The sequence below is a fragment of the Vombatus ursinus genome, unplaced genomic scaffold, assembly GCF_900497805.2.
Source record: "Vombatus ursinus unplaced genomic scaffold, bare-nosed wombat genome assembly UNPS02014791.1, whole genome shotgun sequence".
NCBI lineage: Eukaryota > Metazoa > Chordata > Mammalia > Diprotodontia > Vombatidae > Vombatus > Vombatus ursinus.
In genome coordinates this window covers 27,699,334-27,716,267 of record NW_020954569.1, presented here as the reverse complement: position 1 = coordinate 27,716,267, position 16,934 = coordinate 27,699,334, and the positions used below count along the sequence as shown (strand labels likewise).

General features: G+C 36.0%; 1 protein-coding gene across 1 annotated transcript in view; it reads right to left on the bottom strand.

Moving 5' to 3' along the window:
• The window catches only part of DNAH5 (dynein axonemal heavy chain 5), a 294,914-nt gene extending 281,310 nt beyond the window's left edge, over positions 1-13,604 (bottom strand). Inside the window, exons 1-4 of the mRNA XM_027869069.1 lie at positions 13,413-13,604; positions 12,183-12,267; positions 2,943-3,106; positions 1,850-2,071 (exon numbers count right to left, since the gene is read on the bottom strand). Coding sequence (XP_027724870.1) covers positions 1,850-2,071; positions 2,943-3,106; positions 12,183-12,267; positions 13,413-13,604 — 663 coding nt within the window. The remainder of the gene's footprint in view (positions 1-1,849; positions 2,072-2,942; positions 3,107-12,182; positions 12,268-13,412) is intronic.
• Between the last annotated feature and the right edge of the window lie 3,330 nt (positions 13,605-16,934).

Genomic DNA, 16,934 nt, shown 5'->3' with positions numbered 1-16,934 from the left:
GAAAAGAAAAGAAAAGAAAAGAAAAGAAAAGAAAAGAAAAGAAAAGAGCTGGTTTACCTCAGTCCCTAGTTTGATTAAGGGCTCCTGACCTGGGATGCACAGGCCTACCTAAGGGGTCCATGAACTTGGATGGTACAAAACAATTATATCTTTATTTCAGCATAATTGGTTTCCTTTGTAATCTTATGTATTGTATTTCATGAATTTAAATACCTCATTCTGAGGAGGGATCCATAGGCTTTACCAGACTGACAAAAGGGCCCAAGACATACACAAAAAAAAGGTTAAAAACTCCCAATCTAAGCAGACATGAAATGAATCTGGGATCACCTTAAAAACCATTTTCATGTAGACATTGCAGCATACTGGAGCACAACATGGTGTTTGGCACATAATAGGTGCCTAAAAAGACTCATGTTTATTATTTGATTGACTAACACTACATTAGACCCAGTCATCAGTTTCCCAGCCTCAATTCCTAAGGAAACATTCTTAGAGGAGGAATGGTATTCAGAACCAGTAAAACTGAGTTGATCTTCATTGTGAGCAGGCCACTACCATAAAAGAACATCTTGCATAAAGAAGTTGAATGAAATAAATTATTATCTCACTAATGCCTACTGCTCCTCATCATATGCTCTCCTAGACTTCATGCAGACTTTCCCAACTACAGACTATTGTTTACAAACTTATTTTTCCTCTTTTTCCCAATCCCATGGATTTTTATGCTCTTGAATCACAACTTTGACCAAATTCTCTTTCTCCCAGAGGACTCTTTTCCTCAGGCCCAGTTAAATAATGTTCCCCTCTCATGCCCACACCTCCAATCCTGGGCATGTGTCAGTCCATCCCCATCCAAATGTGTATTCAACAATATTTAAGAAAACTCAGTTGCCCAGAATAATTAATTCCCCAAAACTTCCATATAGTCATATTTTTACTAAATATAGAGGTGTTGATAGTTGAACTTCATTTTCAAAGAGGATCAATGACATTATGGGCAATGTCTTCACTTGTGTGTAAACTAGATTTAAGCAAGGCAGAACTGCACAAAGTCATCAGCTTCACTCTCTCTTCCAGAGTCATCAAAGTCCAGTGGCAAGACAAAAGTTAAGACAACTGGCAGTGGCCCAAGAAGCAGTAGATGACCTTGGTGCCTCTGAGTCTGACCAGGCTCTAAGCAGTCCACAGTGCCTGCTTCAGCTGTCTTCTTTGCTGTTGGAACAAATTGTTCTCATCTGCTCACTTCAATGGGTGTGAGGGCTTGTTGAGCCCTTTTCAGGGCTGCTCATCCACCTTTGGTGTCCACCTTTCACCCAACTCTCACCTGGGACATGCTAAACCAGGTTCAGGGTAACAGACAGGCCTCAAACCCATTGGTGAGTTAGGGGGATATCTATCCCAGGCATGTAAAGAACTTCCTCCACCACTGAATATGGTAATGTGTGGGTGTGGGTGTGTGTGTGTGTGGAGAGAGAGAGAGTGAGGGATGATTGTATGAATAATGAGATATGGACTAAAGAACACCATTATGCCAACAGCTTTGGGTTGTATACATGAAATTTTGTCTCTTTAATTCAGGCATGTTGAATTAGGTAAATTCTAAATCAATGTCTAACAATTGATGGACATGCGAAGCATTAATTATTCCAAAGATTTACCTCTAGTCTATACAATAGGCTGAAAAAAAAAGTTCCTTGAAAGATTCTTAATAAGTTTTCTCCACAATTAAATGATACTGGAATTAAGGATGATTCACACAATTCAAATAGAGTATAATGTATTTGCAGTTTTTTCACTGGATTAGCAATTGTTTTAGTTTTTTTTAAGGAACATTGTACATTCTTACCTTCTCTTTCAAGCTCTCCTGAGCACTAGATAGGACATTCACAAAGCCTTCTAGAGAATTCAGAAAATCCTTCCGAATGTCAGATGCTTTTTGGAGACCATCTAGTTCACCCCAGCCACTGTTCATTGCCTTGATTGCTGGAATGAAGATTTCCGACAACAAACGCTCCACACTTTTTAGAAGACCCCCATTGGTAGTATCTAACATATTGAAACAAACTTCCTGAGGGGAAAAATAGTTCTTTTAGACTAAAATATAGACTAGCTGTTGAATATAAAATAATAATTTTTAAATTATTGAATGATTTTTTTTTTCTGAAGGCATATTCCTTTTAAATTGTAGGTCATTAACTCATGGTAGCATGGAGACTATCCTAGTTTCTCAAAGTCTATATGTTAATGGAATTTTTTAAAAATCCAACAAGTTCAATAAAACTGAAACTTTGAATATGCATCTGGTCATTTACTGTAGGTTTGTTAGCCAAGGAATGGTACATGAGTTCAAAGACCATCATTATGCAAAAGTTCACCATGAAATAATGAATTGTTTTGGGCACAGCAATTCATTATCATTGTCACAGGATTATTATAGATTTTGAACTAGAAGGGACATAAAATGTCATTGAACCCAATCTCTTCATTTCATAGATAAGAAAATTAAGACCAGTGCAGTTAAATTATGTGCTCAAAATAATAAGTGGCAATATTATGTGCTCAAAATAATAAGTGGCAATGCCTTCATGAAGACCATCTAAGTCTACAGAGTCTACAAATGCTGCTACAAAGCCTAATACAAAATCTAAGGCACAAAGGTTTTGTGAAAGTAGTAATGAAAAAATGCATGCCTAACAAAACAGTAATATACATGTACATCTTGCTGTTGTTGAGACAAAATATAACATTGCATAAATAACTTTTTATCCCAATGTAACTTTGATCCCACTAACTCTTCCTCCACCACCCACTTAGTTCTTTAAAAATTGCTCCTGTCTCAGTTTTGTCAAGACACCTCAACTACAAAATATCTTTTAAAAGACTTTAAAATATGATCTAAGTAATAAACTCATAGTAAATAATAGATCTTGACTCTTTACCTGGTGTATGTTCTCAGGAGTGATGGCTTTGGAAGGAGAAGATCTAATGAAGAATACACATAAACCAGTGAGAGCAACATCTTTACCTTCAGTCACAAACACCTTAGGTTTCTTAACTCTTCCAGGAAAAAGATTTGATCCTCCTCCTGGAGTACCAACTTGTCCTACAAAAGCAGAAATTCAATTCAATCAACAAAAATAATATTTTTTCTCCATACAAATTTGACAACTATACAAAGTTAGATATTTCTTAGAATAAAAGTTCTTAATTTATTGATGTCATGGACCCTTTCAAGAATCTGATGAAAACTATGGACTTCTCAGAATAATTCTTAAATAAATAAAACAAAATATATGGGGAAGAAAACTAGATTTCCTTTCCAATATCACTTGTTACAAAAGAAACCAGTTATATCAAAATACAGTTATTTTTTAAATTGTGGTTTAGTAATATGTGTGTTTTATTAATGTTAAATAAAATATATTTAAAATATAGCAAGCTCAAGTTATTTTTAAAGATATATCACTGAGAAGGTGACTTTCTTAGCTTGAATCAGAACACTAAACTGTGGTGTGGTCTTTGAAAAGGCATCATACATGACGTGTTGGCCATCAGTCAGTTTTCAATGGTAGTATGAGATAAAAATATCTGTGATTTCTATTGGTGACAGTCACAGGTACTGTAATACTGCTATGGTTTATTTCCTCCACAGTTTAAAGAAATTCAAAAATTCAGTTAGGTGTTTGTAAAAATAAAGATGTCATTTGTTTCCCATACAAGTTAACAGACTTCCAGAGATTCAGAAAGAAGTCCAAGGAACCCACGTTAAGAACTTCTATCCTAGAAAGAGCTTACAAGTAGAATAATATATGTACAGTCTGTGTTGTGGAGCAGGATCCTATGCAGTAGATGCTGTACAGACTAAGTTAAATGCCCCATGCCCAAATATATTGACCTGAAACCAAGCATGGACCACTGGGGATAAGGATCCACCCTGTGCATTGGGCAGAGATTTCTTAGAAACAGTAGAAACAGGGTGTGGTCTGCTTTTACCCAAAGTCACTGAGAAAGTCTTGAAAGGAAAAACCTGAGGGAAGTTATGTTTACTTGTACCTGTGCTTAATAATAAAGTTTACTTGAACCATGGCTCTGAGAAACCAGTGCATCTGATAAATGAAAACCCCTCCTAAGAACTTAAGCTTATAGATCACACTGAAAGAACTTGTCATTATTTTGCAATATCATGAATATGATGATACTAAAGTATCTTTCATTGTAATACTTTAATTCTTATGTGTTTCAGAACATACCTTCATCCTCTACTAAAAGTCAACTTTGTTATTCATTTTGGCATGGAAGTGAGCCTGAAATGTCAAAGGCCATAGTAACTAAGGGGGATCTCCGATAGTTCCTAACAAGCTAAAAAGGCTTCAAGGATGGCCTCCATGATTGCTATCACATGAAAAAGAAGAAACAGAGGACTGGATTTAGCGGGTAGGATATAGTGACCAAGACCAGTATTCCGTATCGATCGTACAAGGATTGGACTTCATCATCTCTAAGGTCTCTTCCAACTCCAAAATTCTTCAAGTCTATGAGCTTCCCCTAATAAGAACCCCAAATGTACTTCTCAGCAGCCTCCAGAATATTCAGACACTTGGCCCTTAGGAAAAAAACAAATACCCTGACCAAAAAATTTGATGTCAATAAAGAGATCTTTTCAAATGTTATTGATAACCATCCTTAGCTATCAGCTTGAAATTCAAACCTATTGAAGTGATAGAAGATATTATTAAGAACAAAGAAGTCAGACTGAGGTAAGGTGACTTCTGCATTTTGATATTTTCTTCAATTCAAATCTGTCTGCAGACATTTACTAGCTGTGTGACCCTGGACAAGTCATTTCATCCTTTTTACCTCAGTTTGCTCATCTGTAAAATGATTTGGAGAAGGAAATGGCAAACCACTCCAGTGTCTCTGCCAATAAAACCCCAAATGAAGTCACAAAGAGTCAGACACAACTGAAAACAACTAAACAACAAAAATCACACAGAAAAATGTTTTTTACAAAGTACCATTTGTTTGCAAGAAAATCATTCCCTTGTAGGTGAAAAAATGAATGTTGACCACAGAGTTGCAAAAATGAAATACTTTTGTTTCCAACAACCTTAGAGTTGAAGATCTAATGGATTAATTAATAGCAGGTGGCAACATATAACTAAGGAGAGAGTTTGAAAAATAGGAGTAATAGAAATATATGACAAGAAGAAAAGATAGGATGGTCATGTATGGAGGGTAAGGGATGACAAATGGCAGACAGCACAAGTATTCCACTGGACCTGGTAAAACACAATTCTTGAGGCAGCTAGGTGGCACAGTGGATAGAGCACCAGCTCTGGAGTCAGGAGGACCTGAATTCAAATCCAGCCTCAAACACATTAAAAAAAAACTCACTAGCTGTGTGACTCTGGGCAAGCCACTTAACCCCAATTGCCTCACTAAAAAAAAATAAAATAAATAAAATGAAATGAAAATAAAATGCAAAAAAACATAATTCTTTCCTTTTTCTGGACTTAGGATATTGTATATAGACAGCCAGCCCTGAAGACAAGAACTCTTAGGTTCCAGATTCATTTTTGACATTCCCTGGCTATAACAAACCCTGATAGTAAATCCTGGCAATGCCAGGAGAAAATGAGAATGGCCTTTCTTGCATATGGGTTGTGAGGTAGATACCTTGTGGTAAATTTATGAGAAGATGTGGACACACAGGATGCTCAGGCTCAAATTGGTGTGGGATAGATCTATACCTTTGGACAGAACATCCAAATCTTTGAGATAATGTGGCTATTGGAATATTTGAGTAAGATTCAACTCTCACAAGTTGGGGTATCTTTAAAGTCTTAATCCTTACCTGAATCTTATAAGTATAAGTAATTAGGGTGTCCACTTTTCCCTTTATTTTTCCAATGACCCATAAATTGGCATTTCTACATAGTTGAGGTTGGCTTTTGATTCACTTTGACATGACACAGATAGATATCCTGGAAAGTATGACTTGTCACATTTCATTATATTAATCAGAGTTTTCTTTCCTATACTCATATACCTGTTGAGTCTTAAGGATCCTACTATGAAAGACAAAGGTAGACAGCAAAGCATTTTTTTCTTGACCTGTGATTTCATTTGTGGAGGGAGTTATCAGTGGGGGAAAAAATCCTTCCTTCCCATGCAGATCAGCAACTACTGTCAACCTCTAGTCTTAGAGCATTGCCCTGGACATGAAGAGGTTACATGACTTGTACTAGGTGACATAGCAGTGACATCAAAAGTGATACTGGAACCCAGGCCTTACTGAGTGTGAGGTTGGCCTTCTATTCATTATGCCAATGTTCAGACCAACAAAGAATAGTTTTCCCAACTCCAGAAAAAATGTGAACTTTTATGATTAGAGGCCCTTGAGTTGTAATTAAGAATCTACAGTGAGGAATTCTATCAGGAACCTTTTTATATATGTAAATTTCACCATGAATACATATGCCCTTGTGGCCTTAAGATTTGATCACTATTATGGTACTTGGAGATAATTGCACAGGGAATTTAATCATTATCTAATAGAGTATCACTTTTACATCAGAAACATTCATCTCTCTTGGAAATGAAATTCAAAGAATTGATTTGTTTATTGTGAAAATATCTCAAGGGAAAAAAGCTCCTTAAAAAGCAGAATTGACCAAATGGAAAAAAGAGGTAGAAAAGCTACTGAAGAAAATAATTCATTAAAAATTATAATTTGGCAAGTGGAAGCTAATGACTCCATGAGCCATTAAGAAACAATAAAACAAAGTCAGAAGGATGAAAAATGAAAGAAATTGTGAAATATCTCATTTTAAAAAAACACTGACCTGGCAAATAGAACCAGGAGAGATAATTTAAGAATTATTGGACTACCTGAAAGCCATGGTCAAAAAAAAAAAAGCCTAGACATCATGTTTCAAGGGACTATCAAGGAAAAGTGCTCCAATGATCTTATATCCAGAGAGTAAAATAGAAATTGAAAAAATCCACCCATCACCTCCTAAAAGAGATCTCAAAATGAAAACTCCAAGGAATAGTGTAGTTAAATTTCAGAGCTCTCAGGTCAAGGAGAAAATACTTCAAGCTTCCAGAAAAAATCAATTCATATATCACGTAATCATAGTCAGGATAACATAAGACTTAGCAGCTTCCATGTGAAAGGAATGGAAGGATAGAAATATGATATTCTGGAAAACAATGGAGTTAGGATTACAATCAAGAATAACTTACCCAGAAAAATGGTATAATCCTTCCAGGTAAAACATTGATAGCTAATGAAATAAAGGACTTCAAGGCATTCCTGATCAAAAGACCAGATCTGAATAGAAAATTTGACGTTCAAACAGAAGACTCAAGAGAAACATAAAAAAGAAATATGAAAAGAGTGATCATAAGAGATTCAATAAAGTTAAACTGTTTATATTCCTGTATGGAAAGATGATGCATGTAGCTCCTGAGAACTTTTTTGTTATTAGGGCAGTTATAAGATGACTATATAGACAGAGGATTTACGTGTGAGTTGATTAGGGTGGGACAATCTCCCAAAAATAAATAAGTAAATTAGGGGTAAAAAAGGAGGAGGGTAAAAGGGGAGGTAGAACAGGAAAAGTTTCTTCACATAAAAGAGGTGCACAAGAAAGAACTTTCATAGTGGAGGAGGAAATGGGAGTAGTGGTGAGCAATGTTTGAACCTCATTCTCATCCAAATTGGTTCGAAAAGGAAAAACATACGTACACACTAAGTTGGGGATAGAAATCTATCTACCAAATAGGGAAATAGGAGGAAAGGGGATAAGATACATGAGGTGAGGGGCAGTAATAAAAGTGAGGGTGGATTAAGGGAGGCAGTGGTCAGAAGCAAAACAGACTTTTGAGGAGTGACAGGATAAAAAGAAAGAGAAGCAACAGAAGAAAACTAAGTGGTAGGAAATACAGTATTAGTAATCGTAACTGTGAGTGTGAATTGGATGAGCTGACCCATAAAATGAAAGCAGATAACAAAATGGATTAGAAACCAGATTGCAACAATATGTTTGCACAACAGACATGCTTAAAACAAAAAGACACATACACAGTTAAAATAAAAGACTGGAGCAGAATCCATTATGCTTCAGTTAAAGTAAAAAAAAGGGGGGGAGGATCTAATTAAAAAGAGACAATCGAGGAAACTACATTATGCTTAAAAAGTACCATAGACAATGAAGTAATATCCAAAAAAATTACAGTAAGTTTCTCTGATAAATGTTTCATTTCTCAAATATATAGGGAACTAAGTCAAATTTATAAAAACAAGAGCCATTCCCCACTTGTTAAATGATCAAATGATAGTAGTTTTCAGAAATCAAATCTATCTATACTAATATGAAAAAATGTTCTGTAGAGAAAAGCATATTAAAACAATTACCACCTCACATCTATCAGAAATGACAAATGCTGGAGGGAATGAGGGGAAAATAGGTACACTAAAAAACTGTTGGTGAACTAGTGAACTGGTTCAACCACTCTGGAAAACAATTTGGAACTATGCCTAAAGAGCTATAAAACTGTAGCCTTTGACCACCCAGCAACAACACTACTAGGTCTATATCCCAAAGAAATTTTTTTAAGAGGAAAGGGACCTATTTGCAAATACATACATACACATATATATATAAATATATAAATATATATATTGCTCTTTTCATGGTGGCAAAGAATTGAAAATTGAGGGGATGCCTATCAACTGGGGAATGGTTGAAAAGTGTGGCACATGATTGTGATGGAGTACTATTCTGCTATAAGAAATTACAAGGTGGTGGCAGAGGTTGGGGGTGGGGAGAGTATTTTCAGAAAAAACATGCCAAGACCTATATGAACTGATGCAAAGTGAAGAGAACCAGAACACCATTGTGCACAGTTACAGCAATGTTGTAATGATGACCAATTATGAAAGACTTAGCTACTCTGATCAATACATTGAAGCAGGACAATCCCAAAGAACTCATGATGAAAAAATGCCATACACCTCCAGAGAGAGCACTGATGAACTCTGTGTGCAAACTGAAATATTATTTTCACACTTTTTTGCTTTGTTTTGCTATATGATTGATATGAAATGTTTTGCATGATTTCACATGTAAAGTTGATATCATACTTTCTGCCTTCCTGTGGGTGAGGAAGATGTGAGGGGGAGGGAAAAAATCTAGAACTCAAAATTTTAAAAGAAAAGAATGTTTAAAATAATAAAGTTTTTTTAAAGTGAAAAAAGTGAATTTGGGAAAATAAACTTCCAACAATAAAGAAATCAGAAATACTTGTGCAATTCCTAACATATATCCTACTTTCTGCTAATGTCACCTGGATTTTATGTAGGCAGAATCACAGAATATTAAAAAAAAATGTAATCAATTGGAGGATAGCTAAACAAATTGTGGTATATGACCATAGTGAAATACTGTTAGACTTTATGAAAGAGATGGTTTACGAGAAATCTGTGAAGACTTATATGAACTGATATATTATGTTGTAAGCAGAAACAGGAGAATGATATATATAAGAATGACCTTGTAAGGACAAACAACTTTGAAAGACTAAGAACTATGATCAACACAGTGATTCCAAAGGACTAATGCTGAAGCATGCTAGGCACCTTCTGACAAATGATGGACTTGTAAGGAAACATGAGACTCTTTTTTTATATTTCCAATGAAGGAATTTGTTTTGCTTGACTATCTGTATTTGTTGGAAGAATATTGATTTGTCTTTTTTTCCTATTAGAAGAGTGTGAGGGGCAGTGAGGTGATGCAGTGGATAGAGCACCAGCCCTGGAGTCAAATTCAGCCTCAGACACATGATACTCATTAGCTGTGTGACCCTAGGCAAGTCACTTAATCCCAATTGCCTTGCAAAAAAAAAAGAAAGAAAGAAAGAAAAAGAAAAGAAGGACTTGGAAGGGAAATAAAATAGATTTTTGTTCATTAAAAATAAATTCTCCTCTAAAACATTCATGACAACTATTAACAAATTCAAAGTAGTGTTAGATTTGGTTTAAATAAAAGTGAAACTGGTTTATCTTCTTCCAAATTTTTAGAGACTCAAAAAAATAACCACTTTCAATGAATGACAAGAATTAATGTGGAACAAAGACAGTAAGTAGTGAGTACAGTCTCCCTCAAAGTCCTTTAGGCCATTTCTTATAACTGCAAATTTCAATTTTCATCCTTTTCTTCTTGTAGGATGTTTTGAATGAGAGCCAGTAAAAGAAAGAGAGCCAGAAGATGCTGAACATAGCCAAATAACACTGCTAAGACATCAGCAGTACATGGAAGATGGATAAAAAGACACACAGCATGGTCCAGTAAAAATAGTATTAGGAGTTTTAAAGCTCAGGATCATCAATTTTTAATGCTGAAAAAAAACTGTGCTTATCTTAAAATATAAACTATTAAAGCATACTTCACCAAAGTCCCCCTCTGATTCTCATCATGGTGTGAGAGGTAAACTTGTGTTAATGAAGGTTACCCCAGTGGAGGAGAGTCTTTGCAAAGTTTTCAGTAAATAGAAAAGATTTCGAGTATGGGCCCATTGATGAACTGTATGTGGGGGTCTACTTCCCAAGGACCAGCCTAGATAAATTTGTAGGGTCTGGGCTGATCACCAGGTTAACCAGAAGGTAATGAAGAACAACTCTTGAATATCTTCAAGCAAGTTTCAGAGAGTTTGTGTAGACTTTTTTGTGTTTGTAGTGTTATGTATGTGTAGTCTTTATGTAGAAAGAACTCACACCAATATTATATAATAATATATAATCACTGATCCATACATTGTTGAAGAGTTACAACAGCAGAACTGATGAGTAAGGAAAGAACACAAGGGCAATGGACCTAATGACCAAATGTATAGGAGTTCTTGCCTGGAAAACATACAAATCAAAACTTTACATCTTGTTCGGAATTCTCTAAAAATGTGGTGAACCTTCTCAGCATAATAATAATAATATTAGACCAATAAACCTGAGTAAATGCCAGTCATTTCCAGTTTGCGTGGGTGATTCCCTTCGTTTTCAGATAATGAACCAATCATATATCATAGGCTAAAAGCAATAACTAATTTCTTTTTTTGCAAAAAGTGCTCATAAAAAGTAATAAAAATCCATGGATATGCATGACATTTCCAATAAAATCTTAATATGACCATTTATGTGCACAGTACAGCCTTTACAAGAGTACAATATGCTTAAAAATAAAATCAGATGTATGCTAGTTACAGATCTTGAATTCAAATAAAGATTTGTGAATTTTTCTTATATGAAAATGATTGAATTTGTCATGACTGAGTTATATCATAATCTGCCCAAATAAATTATAATGTGATATCCAAACATAGAAAATGAGAGTTCTAAATGCCTTGAAAATAATTTATGGAATATTACTGAATTTAAAGGAGTAACTTGAACTTTAAATAAAGTGCCTGGGAATGGATAAAAAAAAACAGATAAATGCACTAAATTCTGAAATCTTATGTAAAGAGAATATCCTAACTTTTAAGAAAGATCAATTTTCATAACTATAGGACCTCATCCTGTACATAACACTGTCACAGCCCAATAACTGGAAGAAAACAGCTCAAAATATAAAAGGTTATCTGTTCCATTTGTCTTTGTATCAAAGGATCAAATATTTAAAGCTAGAAAAAACCTGAAAGGCCGTATAGTCCTATCCCTTCATTTTGCAGATGAAGTAGAGGCTGAGAGAAGTTAAGTGGCTAGTTCAAGGTCATACTGAAGTGGAGACCAAAGCTGGACAGAAGTCTTCCCTAGTCCCTTAAAGCAGAAATGTGTTCTACCTGAGGGGTGGGGAACCTTCTGCCTCGAGGCCACATGTGGCCTTCTAGGTCCTTAGGTGCAGCCTTTTGACGGAGTCTTAAGTTTTACAGAACAAATCATTTTATTAAGGGGACTTGTTCTGTGAAGTTTGGATTCAGTCAAAGGGCCGCACTTGAGGACCTAGAGGGCAACATGGGGCCTTGAGGCCAAAAGTTCCCCAACCCTGTACCAAGCACTTCTACACATATCACAGAACATGATATTGACTCCAACATAAATGGCATAGCTTGTTCCCATATAACTTTTTTTAATAAACCTGAAAATATTTCTGAGAGATATAACAATAAAAAATGTCTACCTGTTTCTGCTGCTTCCACATCTTGATAGTAAAACATGAGGTGATGGAACCCACCAACAGTAAAAAACTGATCAATTCGTTCAATCTGGGTTAAAAAATAATAATAATAATTCAAGTTGATAAATTTGTTTCATATTAGAATCAACCTCATTCAATTCAGTTTAGATATCCAGAGTTATAGCTTGCAATCATCAGATGACAAGGTAGAAGGGAGCTTAAGAGATAATCAAGTACATCCCTCCTGCCTTCAGGCACGACCACATCAAACCTATCATTCAGAGCTGGAAATATGTTCTGTTTTCATCCAAATTGTGAAGGGATAAATATCTCATTATCCTGCCTATTTGCTTCAAAGAAATGTTTCAATTTAGGGAGGGTGTATTTGTGATAAGTCCACCCTTCCCTGCATTTATTGACTTTTTTTAATGTGTATTTCATTTCAGTATAATTTTATTTTTATTCTAAGATAGAACTAAATTCTAAGGCCTTTAGGAATAAAGATACTATCTTCCAAACAACAGCCTAACACATGGTAGATGATTAATGCTAAATAGTAAGAACTGATTTTTAAAAATGTCATCTGAATATATGTGACTAAAATAATTTCATGATTTTTTCCAAAAGCCACCTGGAACTGTCTTATTAGTTTGGGCCTGTGGTTTCCTAGTTAAATTTACTTGATTATCAGAATTTCATAGGAAATCAAACAGGTTGGATGCAGAAGTCAATAATCAGCTGAAAGCAAGCTGGTTAGTGACAGATAAGTATTTTCTGTCCTAAAGTTATTCTTTCTCTCTGGTCTTACCTTGTGGACCTGAACCATAAGATCTTTCTCTTTAATATCCTGAATCTGACATTCTTGGTTCCTGCTCTTGGCTTAGCAACCCATCTACCACATCTCCAGAACCAGTGGTAGAGTCAGCATACAATTCAGTTCGGAGTAGAAGAATCCATGCCATGCCCCTTGAATATGAGCAAACTAGATTTCCACCATCCCCACAGAGTCTTTGCAGCCTTAAATTCACTCTCCAACTACTGAGAGGCAGCCCATCATAGTGGCAATATCACTGAAGGTGGGTCTTTTCATTGCATTCCAGGCCTTCTTTGACACCACTCTGAAAACATTCAGATTTTAGCAGAGCACAGGTGCTACAGTTAAAGGACTCCATCTTGGAATTGTGCCCTGTATTCTCTCTCTCCTCCATTAGTATTTTATGACATGCAACATACCTGATTCCCCTCCAGAATGGCATCTTCTACCTCGGCCTTCTCCAGGTCCACACAGCAGGCTAAAATGTCAAAAAGGTAGTCATGCCTGCTGTCAAGATGAGCCCGCTTAGCATCTTTCTCTTCCTTAAGCTTTTGCTGAATGATTAAAAAAATGACATATGGAAATTGTTGATTCACCCCAAATAAGTTCATTTTATTATGACTTAATTTTATTATTGCTGTTAAAGCCTATAGTATTCAAATAATGTCTAAGTGTTAGACAGGTCAATCATCTCATTTTATGTATTATCCTGACTTTAATATTCCTCTGCACATTTCACATCACTGAAACTGGCAGCTTCAAATTATGAGGTCTTGAATGAATTTTAGAACACCATTACTTAAATCAGACTTATCACCTAGATAGAATGACTTTTTATAAAACAACACAAAAACCCTTGGGGGACACATTCATAGCGATATACTTGGACTTCAATTCTAATTAGGATAAGAGAAGGAGAGAAAGGTAGCCCTCTGGACACACATAATTGATAGTTCTATATTATTTGCATACATAATAACAGCTCATATTTATATAGCTCCTTAAGGCTTACAGAGTGCTTTCCACATAATAACTCAGTAGCCCATTTTATAGATAAAGATACCAGGACTCCTATAGGTGAATGAACCTTCTGGTGGTCAACACAACTAAGACGTGGAGCCACGACTATAACTCATGTCTCCCGACTCCAAGTTCAATGATCTTTTCACTATGCCATTCTATGCCCCCGTGCCTAACAGGGATTAACTGGGGTCTCAAATAGTCCTTGGACATACCCAAACTCAGGCTTGAAATATCAAAGGACCTTAGGACTGGGATGAGACACTGGTAACCCTTGCTGATTTCCTGCTTCCCCATCTTGAGGCTCTGCATACTAGACAGAACTCCAGACATAAAAGATCTGCAGTTTTATGTGAAGATATAAAAGTATAAAGGACCTGTTCCTGGGTAAGGTCAACATATAACAAGTTACTGGAGCTGTAACAACCATAAAGAACTGGCTCTGCAGGAGACATACTAAAAGCAAAACAGAAACTATAGGAATTAAGATCTTAATAACAGAAATACACTGAACCCTCATGTTAGCACTTTATTTGGGGTACATGCCAGGAGAATATGCCTCATAGATGAATCTACCTTTGGAATGAGATCCTAGATACTTCGGGCTCAAAATGATCCCACTTTAAAAAATAATACATTTATCCCTTCCACATCATGACTTTCTCTATTATGATTTCAATATCATAGGTCAGGATAAGAAATTAAATGGGAATTTTTTGAGAGTTTTGTGGAAGCCATAGTTGACACTCAAAGGCCCCCAGATGACACTGAATTTATGACCAAATACTTAACCCAAATTTTACAATAAAGTACTATAAACACCTCATAAAACAAAAAGAAAAAATTCGGACTTCTCTAGTACGAAAGGAGGACCAAAAAAATTTACACAGATTTTCCAAATAGCAGGGGTGCTGCACCCCTAACCCTTGCAATGTGGAGGGGATAATTTTACATCCTACATTACATAGTACAATAGTGAGGTAAGGGCTGATTAAAATTGAGCAAGCTTTCTTTTTTGTCATTATTTTTAAAATATTATCTTCAATTCCAAATTCTTTCCCTTCCTCTACCACCTCTCCCACCAACTGAGAAGTCAAGAAATATGATACTCATTATACACACGAAGTCATGCAAAACATATTTCCACAATAGCCATGTTGTGAAAAAGTATAAACAAAATCAAGAAAAAAAATATACACTTCAATCTGTACTCAGAGTCCATCAGTTCTCTATCTGGAGGTGGATAATATTTTTCATCATGAGTCCTTTGAAATTTTTATGGATCACTATATTAATCAGAGTTTTAGTAAGCTTTCTAAAATATCTTGCCAAATTTTCATCCATTTATTCTCTTGAAAGCAGAGGTCTGGTAGCAGTACTAATGAGAAAGCCTGCCTACCTGCTCCTTAAATGTCTAAAGGCCTGAATACTGTCCTAAGCCTTGGACTCCTGTCCCAAGGAATGTTGATAAACTGTCAAGGAAAGGGAAAGAGCAGCAGTGTATTTTTTTCACCTACAGACAGATCCCTCCAAAACACTGACTGCTGTGTCACTAACAATCATCCCTTGTGCCAAAAGTTGTCAATGTTTATTATGAATATTTTACATAAAGTGTCCAAACCTTCAAACATGAAAAACCATGAAACGTGATCTCTCTCAATCTTTCTACCCAAGGGTCCTTTAGCCACACTTTTTAATGATGGCACCTGACATGGAGAGCATTCCATGGTTCACAAAGAGCTTTACTTAACCTGTTTGAATGGAGGTGGCAGGAGTACCTCCCATGGTCTTCTGTGAACATCCAGAATTGAGAGCAGAAGTAGCTGTCAGTGAACCTAATACCCCACCCACACTATGATCTTTCCTCCAGGTCTTTTTTTAATCTATCTAAAAGTATGAGACAACTTAATTCAATAAACATTGATTAACCACATACTACGTACCAGGCACTGTGCAAAGCACTGGGGATATTAAAAAAAAAAAAGCAGATAGTCTCTGCCCCCAAGGAGTTTTCAATCTAATGGAAGAGCTTACAACCAATCTTACAATTGAGCCCCATTCTACTATCATAGGATCTCTTTCTTTCTTTCCCAAGATGCTTCCTGTACAAGTGGTCATTATTTTAGTAAGCAATTAAAATGGATTCAATAAAAATGACAGACAGCCATCTCAGTGTCAGCCACACCTCCAGGATGGCAAAACTATTCAGATTAGATTCTATTCCCCCCCAGCTGCAGCACCCCCATATCTGATCACCAATATCCCAGTTTCCAGCTGCATCTCTGAAACATAGGAAAACTGTCTAAATACACTATTTATGTGAAGGCTTCAAGTCTAGAAGGTCTCCTTTAATCTGGTGGGGGGTGTATCTATGGCTTCCTTCCCTCATTCTCCCAACTAGAAGTCTCTTTTCACTGTGGCTGTGATGTGATTGGTTCAGGCCACTTCCCTCTTCAACTCAAGTACTTATCTTTCTGTAAGACTCCACTTTCATTAGAAATTGATGATACATAAAAGTTCCTATGGTCAGAATGTCTTGAAACCTAGCACAGGGAGACCAGAGAACCAGATAAAGCCTATTGTTATTTCTCCTCATGTCTCCTCATCTTTAACCTCAAAACAGTACAAGTTCTTCATCTAACAACATTATCCTCCACCTGTTTCCAGGCCAGCCCCACTTCCATTCCTCCACATCTTGAGAGGTGAAGTGAGCAAATACAACTATATCAGGATGACAAATAACTGGCAGGTGCTGCTGCTATATTTACACAAGTTGTCCTCACAAAGACCCTATGAAGTCATTGAAGCAAATATTGTTATTCCCACTCTATAAATGAAGAAACAGAGGCTGAGAAATGTTACAAAATAATAAATGAAAGATCCAATATTCTATTCCATAACTACTGATGCTAAATTCATGC